Source organism: Scyliorhinus torazame, chromosome 12 (assembly GCF_047496885.1).
Source record: "Scyliorhinus torazame isolate Kashiwa2021f chromosome 12, sScyTor2.1, whole genome shotgun sequence".
Classification (NCBI taxonomy): domain Eukaryota; kingdom Metazoa; phylum Chordata; class Chondrichthyes; order Carcharhiniformes; family Scyliorhinidae; genus Scyliorhinus; species Scyliorhinus torazame.
In genome coordinates, this window is record NC_092718.1 from 100,156,253 (window position 1) to 100,170,618 (window position 14,366).

Below are 14,366 nucleotides of genomic sequence, written 5' to 3' on the forward strand. Positions count from 1 at the left end.
TGCACGTTCTCCCCATGTCTGCGTGGGTTTCCTCTTTGCTCCCACAAGTCCCGAAAGATGTGCTATTAGGTGATTTGGACATTCTGTATTCTCCCTCTGTGTACCCGAACACGCTCCGGAAAGTGGTGACTAGGGGCTTTACACAGTAACTTCATTGCAGTGTTAATGTTAGCCTACTTGTGACAATATAGACTATAAAATAAATAAATATCTCCAATTGGAGAGGCAAGGTTTGATTATAAATAATCAGCATGGCTTGCAGGCTCAGAGGGAGGTCGTGCCCAACAAATTTGATTGAATTTTTTGAGCATGTGACTAAGTGTAGATGAGGGTAGTGTGGTTGATGTTGTTTACATGGATTTCAGCAAAGCATTTGATAAGATCCCACATGAGAGACTTATAAAGAGGACAACTGCATCTGGGATACAGGGGAACTTGATTGGGTGGAATCACAGCTGGCTGAGCTGTAGGAAACTGAGGGTGATGACAGACGGCAGCTTTACTGTCTGGAAGCCAGTGTCCTGTGGCGTACCACAGGGGTCTGTGCTGGGTCCCTATTATTCGTCATTTATATAAATGACTTGGATGACTATGTGGGAGGTAGGATCAGTAAGTTTGGGGCTGACACAAAGATAGGCCGGGTGGTTACAGTGAGGCTGAGAGTCTTGGGTTACAGGGAGATTTGGACGGGATGGTCAAATGGGCAGAAACGTGGAGGATGGAATTTATTCCTGAAAAGTGTGAGGTGTTACATTTTGGAAGGAACAATTTGACAAGGAAATATTCAATGAATGGCGCCACACAGGGAAGTCCTGAGCAACAAGGAGACCTTGGCGTGTTTGTAAATAGATCCCTGAAGGCAGAAGGGCAAGTTAATAGGGTGGTGAAAAAGGCATATGGTACACTTGCCGTTATCAATCGTGGCATAGATTACCAAAGCAAGGAAGTCATGTTGGAGTTAAAAAGAACATTGATGAGGCCACAGCTGGAGTACTGTGTGCAGTTCTGGTCACCTTATTATAGGAAGGATGTGCTTGCACTGGAGCAGAGATGTTTCACCAGGATGTTGCCTGGGATGGAACATTTTAGTTATGAAGAGAGGTTGGATAGGCGTGGGTTGTTTTCGCTGGAGCAGAGAAGATGGAGGGGCGATCTGATTGAGGTGTACAAGGTTATGAGGGGCATGGACAGGGTGGATAGGGAACAGCTGTTCGCCTTAGTTGAAGGGTCAGTTACGATGAGTCACAAGTTCAAGGTAAGGGACGGGAGGTTCAGGGGTGATTTCAGGAAAAATCTTTTTACCCAGAGGGTGGTGACGGTCTGGAACGCACTGCCTGGGAGGGTGGTAGAGGCGGGTTGCCTCACATCCTTTAAAAGGTACCCGGATAAGCACTTGGCACATATTTATATTTGAGGCTTTGGGCCAAATGGGATTAGGATTGGCAGATCAGGTGCCTTTCATGCGGCGGTGCAGACTCGATGGGCTGAACGGCCTTTCTGCACTGTATTTTTCTGTGATTCTGTGAAGACTATGGTCTCTACAAACCCGCTCGGCTCCTCCAGCGTGTCACTGTAGAACTCCTGGCCCTGGTACGTGACCCAAGCTTCACTCCTTCCTTGAACAGAACTGCTTTGACTTGTTGAACCCTGCCCAGCACTTCCTGCCCAGTCCCTGGTAGATCCGAATCACATTCCCTTCCCAGTCTCACTTCCTTGTCTCCTTCACCCACCACAGAATCTTCTCCTTGTATCTATGCAAATGTCCAACCATCACCCTCGCTGCTCTATCCGCCTTCGGCCTTCTCCTCAGCGACCTTTACACTCAATCAACCTCAGTGGGGTCCCTCTTCCCCACCAGCTTCCCAAGCATGCTAGCTACATACTTTGTGGCCTGCATTCCTCAATGCCTTCGGCAGCTCCACAATCCGGAGATTCGGCCTCCTCGACCGATTCTCCAAATCATCCACTTTCTCCATCAGCTTCCTTTGGCCCAACTCCGCCAGACTAATCTCTGCCTCCAACGACGCCAGTTGTTCCTCATGCTCGGCAGCCGACTTCCACTTTTTGGGGCGACTATGTACCTCCAACCTCTGCTCCACTCTCTCAAGGGCTGCCCAAATTGGGTCTGTCACCTCAGCCAGGTCCTCTGATGCTTCCTGTCTTGGCTGCCGGAAATTGGCAGTCAAAGATTCCATCAACTGTACTGTGGACCACTGGGCGGACAATGACACCAGAGGGCTCTCCGCCATCTTTCCTTCTGTCGCGCTTCGCGAAAGCCCCTGGTCTGACTTGCCCCTTTACAGTTGCATTCCTTGTTTGATCGGGCTAAGATATGCCCACCTGAAGGAGAATCCTTAGCTCTATATTTCCTGAACTTTTTACCAGCAAACACACCTGTGAACGGTAACAAGGACCAAACAATTCCACCTAGAGCAGGAGCCACCAAATGTGCGACCACTCACGCCATGGTCTCAACCGGAAGTCTGGAATTGGATACATACTTGATAACAAAAAGTTTGAAGTGTTGTGGGAAAAGACTGGGTGTCATGGACTTATTAGATAGATCTGTCAAAGGGCCAGTACAGACATCGTGGGTGAATGGCCTCCTCTGTGCTTTGAGATTCTTTGATGTTTATGAAGTGTGGACAGTATCAGTGGCCAATCTGTCCTCATATCATTGAGTGAAGCTGACTCTCACCTTCGTACAGGGGATCTCTCCCCTCTATCTTTGCCGCTCTGTTTACATAGAACATAGAACAATACAGCGCAGTACAGGCCCTTCGGCCCACGATGTTGCACCGAAACAAAAGCCATCTAACCTACACTATGCCATTATCATCCATATGTTTATCCAATAAACTTTTAAATGCCCTCAATGTTGGCGAGTTCACTACTGTAGCAGGTAGGGCATTCCACGGCCTCACTACTCTTTGCGTAAAGAACCTACCTCTGACCTCTGTCCTATATCTATTACCCCTCAGTTTAAAGTTATGTCCCCTCGTGCCAGCCATTTCCATCCATCCAGTGAGAAGGCTCTCACTGTCCACCCTATCCAACCCCCTGATCATTTTGTATGCCTCTATTAAGTCTCCTCTTAACCTTCTTCTCTCCAACGAAAACAACCTCAAGTCCATCAGCCTTTCCTCATAAGATTTTCCCTCCATACCAGGCAACAGCCTGGTAAATCTCCTCTGCACCCGCTCCAAAGCCTCCACGTCCTTCCTATAATGCGGTGACCAGAACTGTACGCAATACTCCAAATGCGGCCGTACCAGAGTTCTGTACAGCTGCAACATGACCTCCCGACTCCGGAACTCAATCCCTCTACCAATAAAGGCCAACACTCCATAGGCCTTCTTCGCAACCCTATCAACCTGGGTGGCAACTTTCAGGGATCTATGTACATGGACACCTAGATCCCTCTGCTCATCCACACTTCCAAGAACTTTACCATTAGCCAAATATTCCGCATTCCTGTTATTCCTTCCAAAGTGAATCACCTCACACTTCTCTACATTAAACTCCATTTGCCACCTATCAGCCCAGCTCTGCAGCTTATCTATATCCCTCTGTAACCTGCTACATCCTTCCACACTATCGACAACACCACCGACTTTAGTATCGTCTGCAAATTTACTCACCCACCTTTCTGCGCCTTCCTCTAGGTCATTGATAAAAATGACAAACAGCAACGGCCCCAGAACAGATCCTTGTGGTACTCCACTTGTGACTGTATTCCATTCTGAACATTTCCCATCAACCACCACCCTCTGTCTTCTTTCAGCTAGCCAATTTCTGATCCACATCTCTAAATCACCCTCAATACCCAGCCTCCGTATTTTCTGCAATAGCCTACCGTGGGGAACCTTATCAAACGCTTTGCTGAAATCCATATACACCACATCAACTGCTCTACCCTCATCTACCTGTTCAGTCACATTCTCAAAGAACTCAATAAGGTTTATGAGGCATGACCTACCCTTCACAAAGCCATGCTGACTATCCCTGATCATATTATTCCTATCTAGATGATTATAAATCTTGTCTCTTATAATCCCCTCCAAGACTTTACCCACTACAGACGTGAGGCTCACCGGTCTATAGTTGCCGGGGTTGTCTCTGCTCCCCTTTTTGAACAAAGGGACACATTTGCTGTCCTCCAGTCCTCTGGCTCTTTCGATCGCACTGCCCTGAACGACAAACTCTGGCACTTACATCTCCCAGTGACTGTGTGGCCTCCTTTCAGTCTTTTTATCTGCGCTGTGCTGTAAACATAATTCAGAAAACTCTGGGCTTGTTTCACAAAGGCTGGATCCAGGCCGGAGTCTGGAATCTGGTCCATATTCTTCATCACCTCTTTATCGGCTGGTCTGTCAAACACAAAACATTTCAGAGCGGGGAAATAATTCCTGATGCATTCCCTGGGAAGGTTGTAGTCCTGAATTCTTTTACTGGTGCCTGAAAGGAAAGAAAATATGTTTTTTAACAAATCACCTCTTAAGACGTTAAAACCAAATGCACCCTGATTAGGGCAGTCAGCAGTGGCCCATGGGCAGCACTCTCACCCCTGAATCAAACGGTCATGGGCTCCACACAATGTCCAGAGATGTGAGCCCATAATCTCGCCTGACACTCCCCATTACCACTCCGAGTGGTAGCGCTGCCCTCATGGAGGGTCACTACTGAGGGAGTGCTGCACTGTCAGTGGGTCAGTACTGAGGGAGTGCTGCACTGTCAGAGAGTCATTACTGAGGGAGCGCTGCACTGTCAGAGGGTCAGTACTGAGGGAGCATTACACTGTCAGAGGGTCACTACTGAGGGAGTACTGCACTGTCCGAGGGTCAGTACTGAGGGAGTGCTGCACTGTCAGAGGGACAGTACTGAGGGAATGCTGCACTGTCAGAGGGTCAGTACTTTGCGAGTGCTGCACTGTCAGAGGGTCAGTACTGAGGGAGCATTACACTGTCAGAGGGTCACTACTGAGGGAGTGCTGCACTGTCAGAGGGTCAGTACTTAGCGAGTGCTGCACTGTCAGAGGGTCAGTACTGAGGGAGTGCTGCACTGTCAGAGGGTCAGTACTGAGGGAGTGCTGCACTGTCAGAGGGTCAGTACTTAGCGAGTGCTGCATTGTCCGAGGGTCAGTACTGAGTGAGTGCTGCACTGTCCGAGGGTCAGTACTGAGGGAGTGCTGCACTATCCGAAGGTCAGTGCTGAGGGAGCGTCGCATAGTCAGATGTTCAGTGCTGAGAGAGTGCCGCACTGTCCGAGGGTCAGTGCTGAGGAAGCGCCGCACTGTCCGAGGGTCAGTGTTGAGAGAGTGCAGCACTGTCTGAGGGTCAGTACTGAGGGAGTGCTGCACTGTCCGAGGGTCAGTGCTGAGGAAGCGCCGCACTATCCGAGGGTCAGTACTGAGGAGGTGTTGCACTGTCAGAGGGTCAGTACTGAAGGAGTGCTGCAGTGTCAGAGGGTCAGTACTGAGGGAGCGCTGCACTGTCAGAGGGTCAGTGTTGAGGGAGTGCAGCACTGTCCGAGAGTCAGTACAGAGGGAGTGCTGCACTTTCAGAGGATCAGTACTGAGGGAGTGCTGCACTGTCCGAGGGTCAGTACTGAGCGAGTGCTGCACTGTCCGAGGGTCAGTGCTGAGAGAGTGCTGGACTGTCAGAGGGTCAGTACTGAGGGAGTGCTGCACTGTCCGAGGGTCAGTACTGAGGGAGTGCTGCACTGTCCGAGAGTCAGTGCTGAGAGAGTGCTGGACTGTCCGAGGGTCAGTGCTGAGAGAGTGCTGGACTGTCAGAGGGTCAGTACTGAGGGAGTGCTGGACTGTCCGAGGGTTAGTACTGAGGGAGCGCTGGACTGTCCGAGGGTCAGTACTGAGGGAGCGCTGCACTGTCCGAGGGTCAGTACTGAGGGAGAGCTGCACTGTCAGAGGGTCAGTACTGAGGGAATGCCACATTGTCCGAGGGTCAGTACTGAAGGAGTGCCACACTGTTAGAGGGTCAGTACTGAGGGAGCGCCACACTGTCAGAGGGTCAGTACTGAGGGAGCGCCACACTGTCAGAAGGTCAGTACTGAAGGAGCACTGCACTGTCCGAGGGTCAGTACTGAGGGTGCACTGCACTGTCCGAGGATCAGATACATGGAAGATAGGAGGAAGGGGAGGCCTTTTGGCCCTTCGAGCTTGCTCTGCCATTTATCACGATTATTTCTGATCAGTCTGGTAAACCTTTGCTGCACTCCCTTGAGAACAAGAAAAGTAGACCAAAACAACAACATTCTAGGTGTGGCCTCACCAAGGCCCTGTATAATTGCAGCAACACATCCCTGCTCCTGCACTCTAAACCTCGCGCAATGAAGGCCAACGTACCATTAGCCTTCTTTACCGCCTGCTGCACCTGCATGCTTACCTTCAGCGACTGGTGCACAAGGACACCTAGGTCCCGCTGCACACTCCCCTCTCCCAATTTACAATTATTCAGGTAGTAATCTGCCTTCCTGTTTTTGCTTCCAAAGTGAATAACCTCACACTTATCCAAATTATACTGCATCTGCCATTGATTTGCCCACTCGCTCAACCTGTCCAGATCATGCTGTAGGATCTCTACATCCTCGTCACAGTTCACCCGTCCACCCAACTTGGTATCCATCTGCAAACTTCAAGATGTTACATTTTGTTCCCTCATCCAAATCATTAATACATATTGTGAATAGCTGGGGTCCCAGCACCGATCCCTGTGGCACCCCATTAGCTAGTGCCTGCTAATTTGAAAAGGATCCATTAATTCCTACTCGTTATTTCCTCTCTGCCAACCATTTTTCTATTCACCTCAATACACTGCCCCAATCCCATGCAGTCTTATTTTGCACAATAATCTCTTATGCGGGACTTTGTCAAACGCCTTCTGAAAGTTCAAATATACCACATCAACTGGCTCCCCCTTATCAACTGTACTCGTTACATCTTCAAAGAATTCCAACAGATTAATCAAGCATGATTTCATCTTCATAAATCTATACTTACTCTGCTTTCTAAATGTTCCATTAAAGTCCTTGATAATGGATTCAAGGATTTTATCCACGACCGATGTTAGATTTACTGGTCTATAATTCCCCGTTTTCTCTCTACCTCCCTTTTTGAATATTGGAGTGACATGAGGGGCTGGTTTAGCACAGGGCTAAATCGCTGGCTTTGAAAGCAGATCAAAGCAGGCCAGCAGCACGGTTCAATTCCCGTACCAGCCTCCCCGAACAGGCGCTGGAATGTGGCGACTAGGGGCTTTTCACAGTAACTTCATTTGAAGCCTACTTGCGACAATAAGCGATTTTCATTTCATTTTCATTTCATGAGCTACCCTCCAATCTGCAGGGACTGTACCAGAGTCTATAGAATCCCGGATGACCACCAATGCATCCACTATCTCCAGAGCCACTTCCTTAAGCACTTGGGATGCAGATTATCAGGCCCTGGGGATTTATCCACCTTCAATCCCATCAATTTTCCCAGCACTATTTCCCTAATAATATTGATCTCCCTCAGTTCTTCTGCCTCACAAAACCTTTCATTCTCCAACATTTCTGGTATCCAGTGCTAAGTGAGCGCCGCACTGTCTGAGGGTCAGTACCGAGGGAGCACCGAACTGTCCGAGGGTCAGTAGTGAGAGAGCGCTGCACTGTCCGAGGGTCAGCATTGAGGGAGCACTGCACTGTCCGAGGGTCAATACTGAGGGAGTGCTGCACTGTCAGAGGGTCAGTACTAAGGGTACGTTGTACTGTCCGAGGGTCAGTACTGGGGGGGTGCCGCACTGTCTGAGGGTTAGTAGTGAGGGAGTGCTGCACTATCTGAGGGTCAGTACTGAGGGAGTGCTGCACGGTCCAAGGGTCAGTACTGAGGGAGCGCTGCACTATCAGAGTGTTAGTACTGAGGGAGTGCTGCACTATCAGTTTTTCAGTATGTCAGTACTGACGAAGTGCTGCTCTATCAGAGTGTCAATCACTGTGGGAGTGCTGCACTGTCGGGGGGTCAGTACGGAGGGAGTGTTACACTCTTGGATGTTCAGGACTAAGGGAGCTCCATACTTTCGAACTGTCAGTAGTGAGGGTGCTACCTTGTTGTTGGGTCAGTCGTGAGGCAGCACTACTCTGTTGGTAGTTCAGTACTGGTGGGCAGTGAAAGTTAACAGACCCCTGCATCCCCCATCCCCCCCAAGTCAGAGGAAACACCGTCCCTGCATCCATTGTGTGGTGAAGGCAAAGATAGCCATTGGAAATAGAGGGTCACATAAAGTCAACACTTCAGACCTGCTTAAGGGACACTGCATTATTGGAGTGTGAGCATTGAGTGAACATTCAACTGTCCACGGGTCAGTATGGAGGGAATGTTTCATTGTCAGAAGGCTGCTACTGAGGGAATGTCAGACTCTCGGTGGTTCAGAACCAAGGGAACACTACTTTCAAAGGGTCAGTACTGAGGGAATGCTACACTGTTTGTGGGTCGGTAATGAAGGAGCGCTACACTTTCGGAGGATCAATATTTAGTGAGCATTGCTCTGTCCAAGGGTCAGTTCAGGGGGAACATGTCACTGTCAGAGGTTCAGTACTGAGGTAGCTCTGCACTGTCAGAGGTTCAGTACTGACGTAGCTCTGCACTGTCAGAGGTTCAGCACTGAGGGAACCCTGAAAGGTCAGAGCAACAGTTCTGAGGGAACGCCACAATGTCAGAGATGCCATAGTTTTGAATGAAAGATTAAACTGCAGCCTGTCCATAATCTCAAGTGTCTGTAAAATATCCAACAACCTCTACATAGAAAAAGAGCAGGGCAGTTCAAAAATAAAAGCAGAAAGTGCTGAATAGGTTCAGCCAGTTTGGCAGCATCTGTGGGGAGAGGAACAGAATTGACGTTTCGATCTGTAGGACTCTTCTTTAGAGCTGGACAGTCCTGCCTGGTTTGTACAAACTATATTTAGAATATAAGACAAACACCAATAAATTCAGTAAAGAATCCTGGATAATAGGCGTCCTGACATCACTTGAAAGCAATATGCAAATTAGCAATTAACCAGGCTGTAGCGCAGCATGTGACCAGCAGCTGGTCATGTGTGTCAGAATTGCAGCTGTGCTGTCGCTGTGAGTAAAGGTTGCTGCATCCATAAAGTGGATCCAGAAAGTTTACCAGTCCTGGTGTGAGATTGCCGAGCTTGTGTGTAGCGCACACAGAAACGCAACACGGTGGCAGCAATGAGTATTTGAAGATCCTCGGGAGAAGCCAGAGACAAGATTTGACTGGATAAGGTGGTGGTGTACACATTGAAACCCTGGAAGGAAGGGGGGGGGGGAGTGTCACTGAACAGCTGGATAATTGAATGGGGCAGTGAAAGTTACAGGGCCATCAAGATGTCCTCGGCTGCCATTCCTGCGCAGAAGGAAAAAAGCGAGCAAAATGGGGAAGAGAATCTTCCCAGCAGCCAACAAGAGGGAAGAGAATAAACAAACACAAGAGCTGAATTGCGATTCTCTCCCCCAAGTGCAGAAGTTATAAATCCCCTACACATCACGAATGTCCATAAAGGACAGGGAAAGTCAGGAAGGGGGCCACCAAATTTCTTCCCCGGCATGAATTGTCAGGCCACAGATGTCCTCTCCCAATTTAGGCTTTTCAAACAAAGGATGTAGCTATATTTTTTAGATTTATGAATCACAGAACCGGATAAACATAGCATTCCTACAGGGCAGAATGAGGCCCTTTGGCCCATCGGGACCACCAACCCTCTGAAAGAGCACCCTACCTGGGCCTGTGTGAAACATAAACACTGACAGGGATCAGTTTGGATAGAATGGGTTTATAGTCTGATAGCGGGGCAATGGAATTCTGTGTAACTTCGGGGTGACGAGACATAAAGATACTGAACCATTGGAATGGTCTGCAAATTGGGATGACTCTGGTGGATTCCCCAATCTCTCGGTTGCTGCTTGCCCCACACTCGCCCTGTTTCACTCACCGTTCTTCAGTTTGAGAGCATTGTCCAAGTATTCATCTGCTGTCACATTCCTGTTGTCCAACTTCAGATCCAGGGTGAAGTCTCGAACGGACCAGACAAAGGCCGGGAAGAAGCGGGCAAACTGCATGGATTCATCTTCACCACCATCCGATTTCACCTTGATCAGCTCGGTCAGTTCCGTTATGTAACTGAGCAGCAGCTAAGGAATGGGGTTTACAGAGGGACGTATAGTCCAGTAACCATCAAACCAGAGGGTGATGTACCTGTCTGGTCGGAGCTGGAAAAAGAGCATACCCCTCTCAGATAAACAATAGAACAGAAATACGTTTGCTCCAGAAAAGGGTTACATTATTAATGAGGATCAAACTTTTTTTACATTAATGCAAGAAATGCGGGCATTGCCGACTAATTGTGAAGATCTAGATTGGCAAATTAAACGTAATGCAGAGTAATGAGAAGTATTGATTAGCATTGCTTAAAGGGGAATTGTAGGCTATTTTTCTCACGTGGTGTTAAAGATATTTTAATACTGTGTTAGGAATAAAGTGTGTTTCAATATACCATATCCCTACTTTGTGTGAAATCACTCCTGCAGTGAGGAATCCTTTCCTCACAGTCTGCCAAATTCAAAATCAAATATTGAGGTTTCAATCCAGTATCCGAGCCACTGTTGGGATCTGGTCTGGGATAGTAACAGTGAGGTTTATGGGAATCACAGGGAATCACAGACTTAATCAATAGGGGCATAAGGTACACAAGAAATGGAAGTTATGATAAACATTCAGAAAACACTGGTTTGGCCTCAACTTGAGTATTGTGTCCACTTCTGGACTCTACTTAAGAAAGATGTGAAGATCAAGAGAGAGCACAGAAAGGATCCTCAAGAATGGTTCCCAGGAGACATCCGGTGGCGACCATGGTGTGAGTGGGCGCACGTTTAGTATCTCTCGCTTGCGGCGGTGTTTTTGGACCTGTCCCTGGTTAACAGGTGGACTGTTTAAGTGGAAGAAGTTGCAAGAGTGGTGGAGGAAGAGTTTGTTTCACCAGTGGATGGATTTGTGAACCAGAAGTGGTTTTAGGTGAAGGGAGCTGTCGGAGGGAGAAACAGGGGAAGATGGTGGAGGGTAAGGGACCGTCCCCACCATCTCAGTGGTCTATGGAGCAGCTGGTGGATTTCTTGAACGGGATGTTCACCCAGCAGAGGAAGGAGTCTCAGGAAGACCTGGCGAGGACGGTGGATCCGATTAAGGTGCGGATCAAGGTGGCGATGAGGTTGGAGTCTCAAAGCCAGGCAATCCAGAAGGTGGAAGAGATGGTGGGGGAGCATGAAGAGCAAGTTACTTTGATGGCATCCGAGATAGGGGTGATGCATGATATCCAGGAACAGCTCAGGAGAAGGTGGAGGATCTGGAGAAACACTCCCGGAGACAGAACCTGAGGATCATGGGACTGCCAGAGGGTACTGAGAGAGCGGACGCTGACTCGTATGTGGCCAGGCTGTTTGAGAAGTTGCTGTGAGAGGGGGTCTTTGAACGCCCCCTGAAGATGGACTGGGCACACAGGGCGCTGATGAGGAAGCCGCAGGGTAACGAGTCGCCGAGGGCGATGGTGGTTGTACCGGTTTCTGGACAAGGAGTGGATCCTGAGATGGGCCAGGCTGATGAGGCGATGTACCTGGGAGGGCAGTGAACTTCGAGTATACCAGGACCTGCGGAGCTGGCCAGGAGGAGAGCGGGCTTTAACAAAGTGAAGGCTGCCGTCTTTAAGAAGGGGTGAAGTTTGGAATGCTGCACCTACCTCGACTCTAGGTGACCTACAACGGCCGAAAATTTTACTTTGGGACGCCGGAGTAAGCGATGGAATTTATGAGGGACAGCGGACTGGCAGGAGAAGGAAGACATTGAACTTTGGGTGAGGTGTTCTTTTTCCTTTGGGGACATTGTCCTTTGTTCTTCTGTGGGGATGGGGGATGTTTCTTTTCTTTTTTGGTCATTGTTGTTTGCACCAGGATAGTGTTTGAGCGGTGGGGGGCGGGGTATCTGTGGGGGTTAGTATGTTAGGCGCCATGGGCAGGGGTTGCCAGGCTAGCTGGGTGGGCTAGTCCATTAAAGCGCAGTGGGGCGTGAGCGGGTGGTTAGAGTGTTGATGGGGGTTGGGATTGTTGTTTTGAGGGGGGGGGACTGCTGTCAGGGGAGGGGCTTTTGAAATATGGTATGAGGAGGATTGATGACGGTGGACATCTGAGAGCGGGCCTGATGGGGTGCGGGACGCAGGCTGTAGGCTGGCCCAGGAGGGACTGGCTGATCGGTGAGGGGAGGGGGTGTCCTGGTCAGGCTGATGACATGGAACGCAAGAGGGTTGAATGGGTCGGTCAAGAGGGCTTGTGTGTTCGCGCATCTGAGGAGCTTTAAGGCAGATGTGGTATTCTTACAGGAAACACACCTGAAGATTGGGGCTCAATCTAGGCTCAGGAAAGGGTGGGTAGGGCAGGTATTTCATTCAGGTTTGGACCTGAAGACGAGGGGCTGGCGGTCTTGATAAATAAACAGGTAGCTTTTGAAGTGGGGAGCGTAGTGGCAGACTCCGGGGGGAGATCCGTTATAATGAGTGTGAAATTGGAGGGGATGGTGGTGATGTTGGTGAATGTTTATGCGCTGAACAGGGACGATGTACGATGTAGAATTTGTGAGACGGGTGCTGGGGAAGATTCCAAACCTGGACACGCACCGGTTGATAATGGGGGGGGGGTGGATTTTAACACGGTTCTGGAACCGAAATTGGATTGTTCGAGCCCGAGGTCTGGGGGGGGGGGGGGGGGGGGGCGGGCTTGGCAGGCCGAGGGTGAAGGAATTCTCATTTTTCTCCCATGTGCACGGGATGTACACCCGGATCGATTATTTTGTGTTGGGTGGGATGTTGCTGACAGCAGTGGTCGGTGCGGAATATTCGCCAATCGTGGTTTCAGACCATGCGCCGCATTGGGTGGACGTGCAGTTAAATCGGGGGGGGGGGGGGGGGAACAGCGCCTGCAGTGGAAGTTGGATGCTGGCTATTGGCAGATGAGGAGGTTTGTGAGCGGGTGAGGGCTGCCATTCGGGGATATGTGGAGCTGAACGACATGGGTGAGGCATTGTGGGAGGCATTGAAGGTAGTAGTAAGGGAGGGAGTTGGAGGCTGGGGTGTGGGAAGAGGCTTTGAGGAGGGTGAACACATCCTCGCTGTGCGCTAGGCTTAGCCTTATTCAGTTTAAGGTGGTCCTCGGGGCACACATGACTGTGGCCAGGATGAGCAGGTGTTTTGACGGGGTGGAGGATAGGTGTGGGTGATGTGCGGGTGGGCCCGCAAATTATATCCACATGTTTTGGGCCTGTCCAAAGCTTGGGGGATTCTGGCAGGGGTGTGCCAACGTTATGTTGGAGGTCTTGAAGGTGAAGGTGGTTCCCAGTCCAAAAGTTGGGATCTTTGTAGTGTCAGAAGACCCTGGAGTCCAGGGGGTGAGAGGGGCCGATGTCTTGGCCTTATCCTCCCTGGTAGCCCGGAGACGGGGGTGGGGGTGGGGGGGGGGGGGGGTATCAATTACAAGGGGGCACAGGTTCAAGGTGAGAGGGGAAGGTTTAAGGGAGATGTGCGGGGTAAGTTTTTCACTCAGTGACTGATGTGTCCCTGGAATGTGCAGCCAGAGGATGTGGTGGCACATTAACAACATTTAAGAGGCATCTGGATGGGTACATGAATAGGGAGGAAATAGAGGGATACGGACCGAGCAAGGGCAGAAGGTTTTGTTTTTAGTTAGGGCATCATGATCGACACAGGCTTGGAGAGCCAAACGGCCTGCTCCTGCCCTGTACTTTTCTTTGCTCTTTGATTAGGGGTATTGACAGAGCAGGTAGTGAGAAACCATTCCCATTGAGGGGAGACTGGAGACCCAGAGGGAACTGGATTCAAACTCTTTTTGTTCTCCCCCCACAGTGACTGAGTCAGCAGATGTGGATGCCGTGGAGGCAGATTCAATAGGACACGGCAAGCAGAATGGCCGCCTTTGCTGCTGTTTTATCATAACTGAATTTCTCATGCACCCTGTTATAAGCTGCCTACTTACCATTGGCTGGGGACTGACAATCCCACAATCCTGTGGGAGTATGAGCTTCCCCAATGAGGGGGGCGGAGAAACTATTAGTAAACTCCAAGTATAAATAAAGCTGGCCAGTTCAGGGACCAGCAGGAAGCAGTGAGCAGCAAGGTAAGTTGTTGCTGCTGTAATATATATATATATATGTTATTGTAAATAAATGTTATTACTTTGAATCCTTAAAACTCGTGCTGCATTCTTCGTGGCCCTCACAAAACACCCTATGATTCTATCCCTCGCCCAT

General features: G+C 49.7%; 1 protein-coding gene across 4 annotated transcripts in view; it reads right to left on the reverse strand.

The window, feature by feature from the left end:
- The window catches only part of LOC140386594 (guanylate-binding protein 1-like), a 164,370-nt gene that overhangs the window by 17,387 nt on the left and 132,617 nt on the right, over window positions 1–14,366 (reverse strand). For all 4 annotated transcript variants that reach the window (XM_072469058.1, XM_072469056.1, XM_072469060.1 and 1 more), the window contains 2 exons: window positions 9,994–10,181; window positions 4,216–4,458 (listed from right to left, as the gene is read on the reverse strand). In XM_072469058.1, coding sequence (XP_072325159.1) covers window positions 4,216–4,458; window positions 9,994–10,181 — 431 coding nt within the window. The remainder of the gene's footprint in view (window positions 1–4,215; window positions 4,459–9,993; window positions 10,182–14,366) is intronic.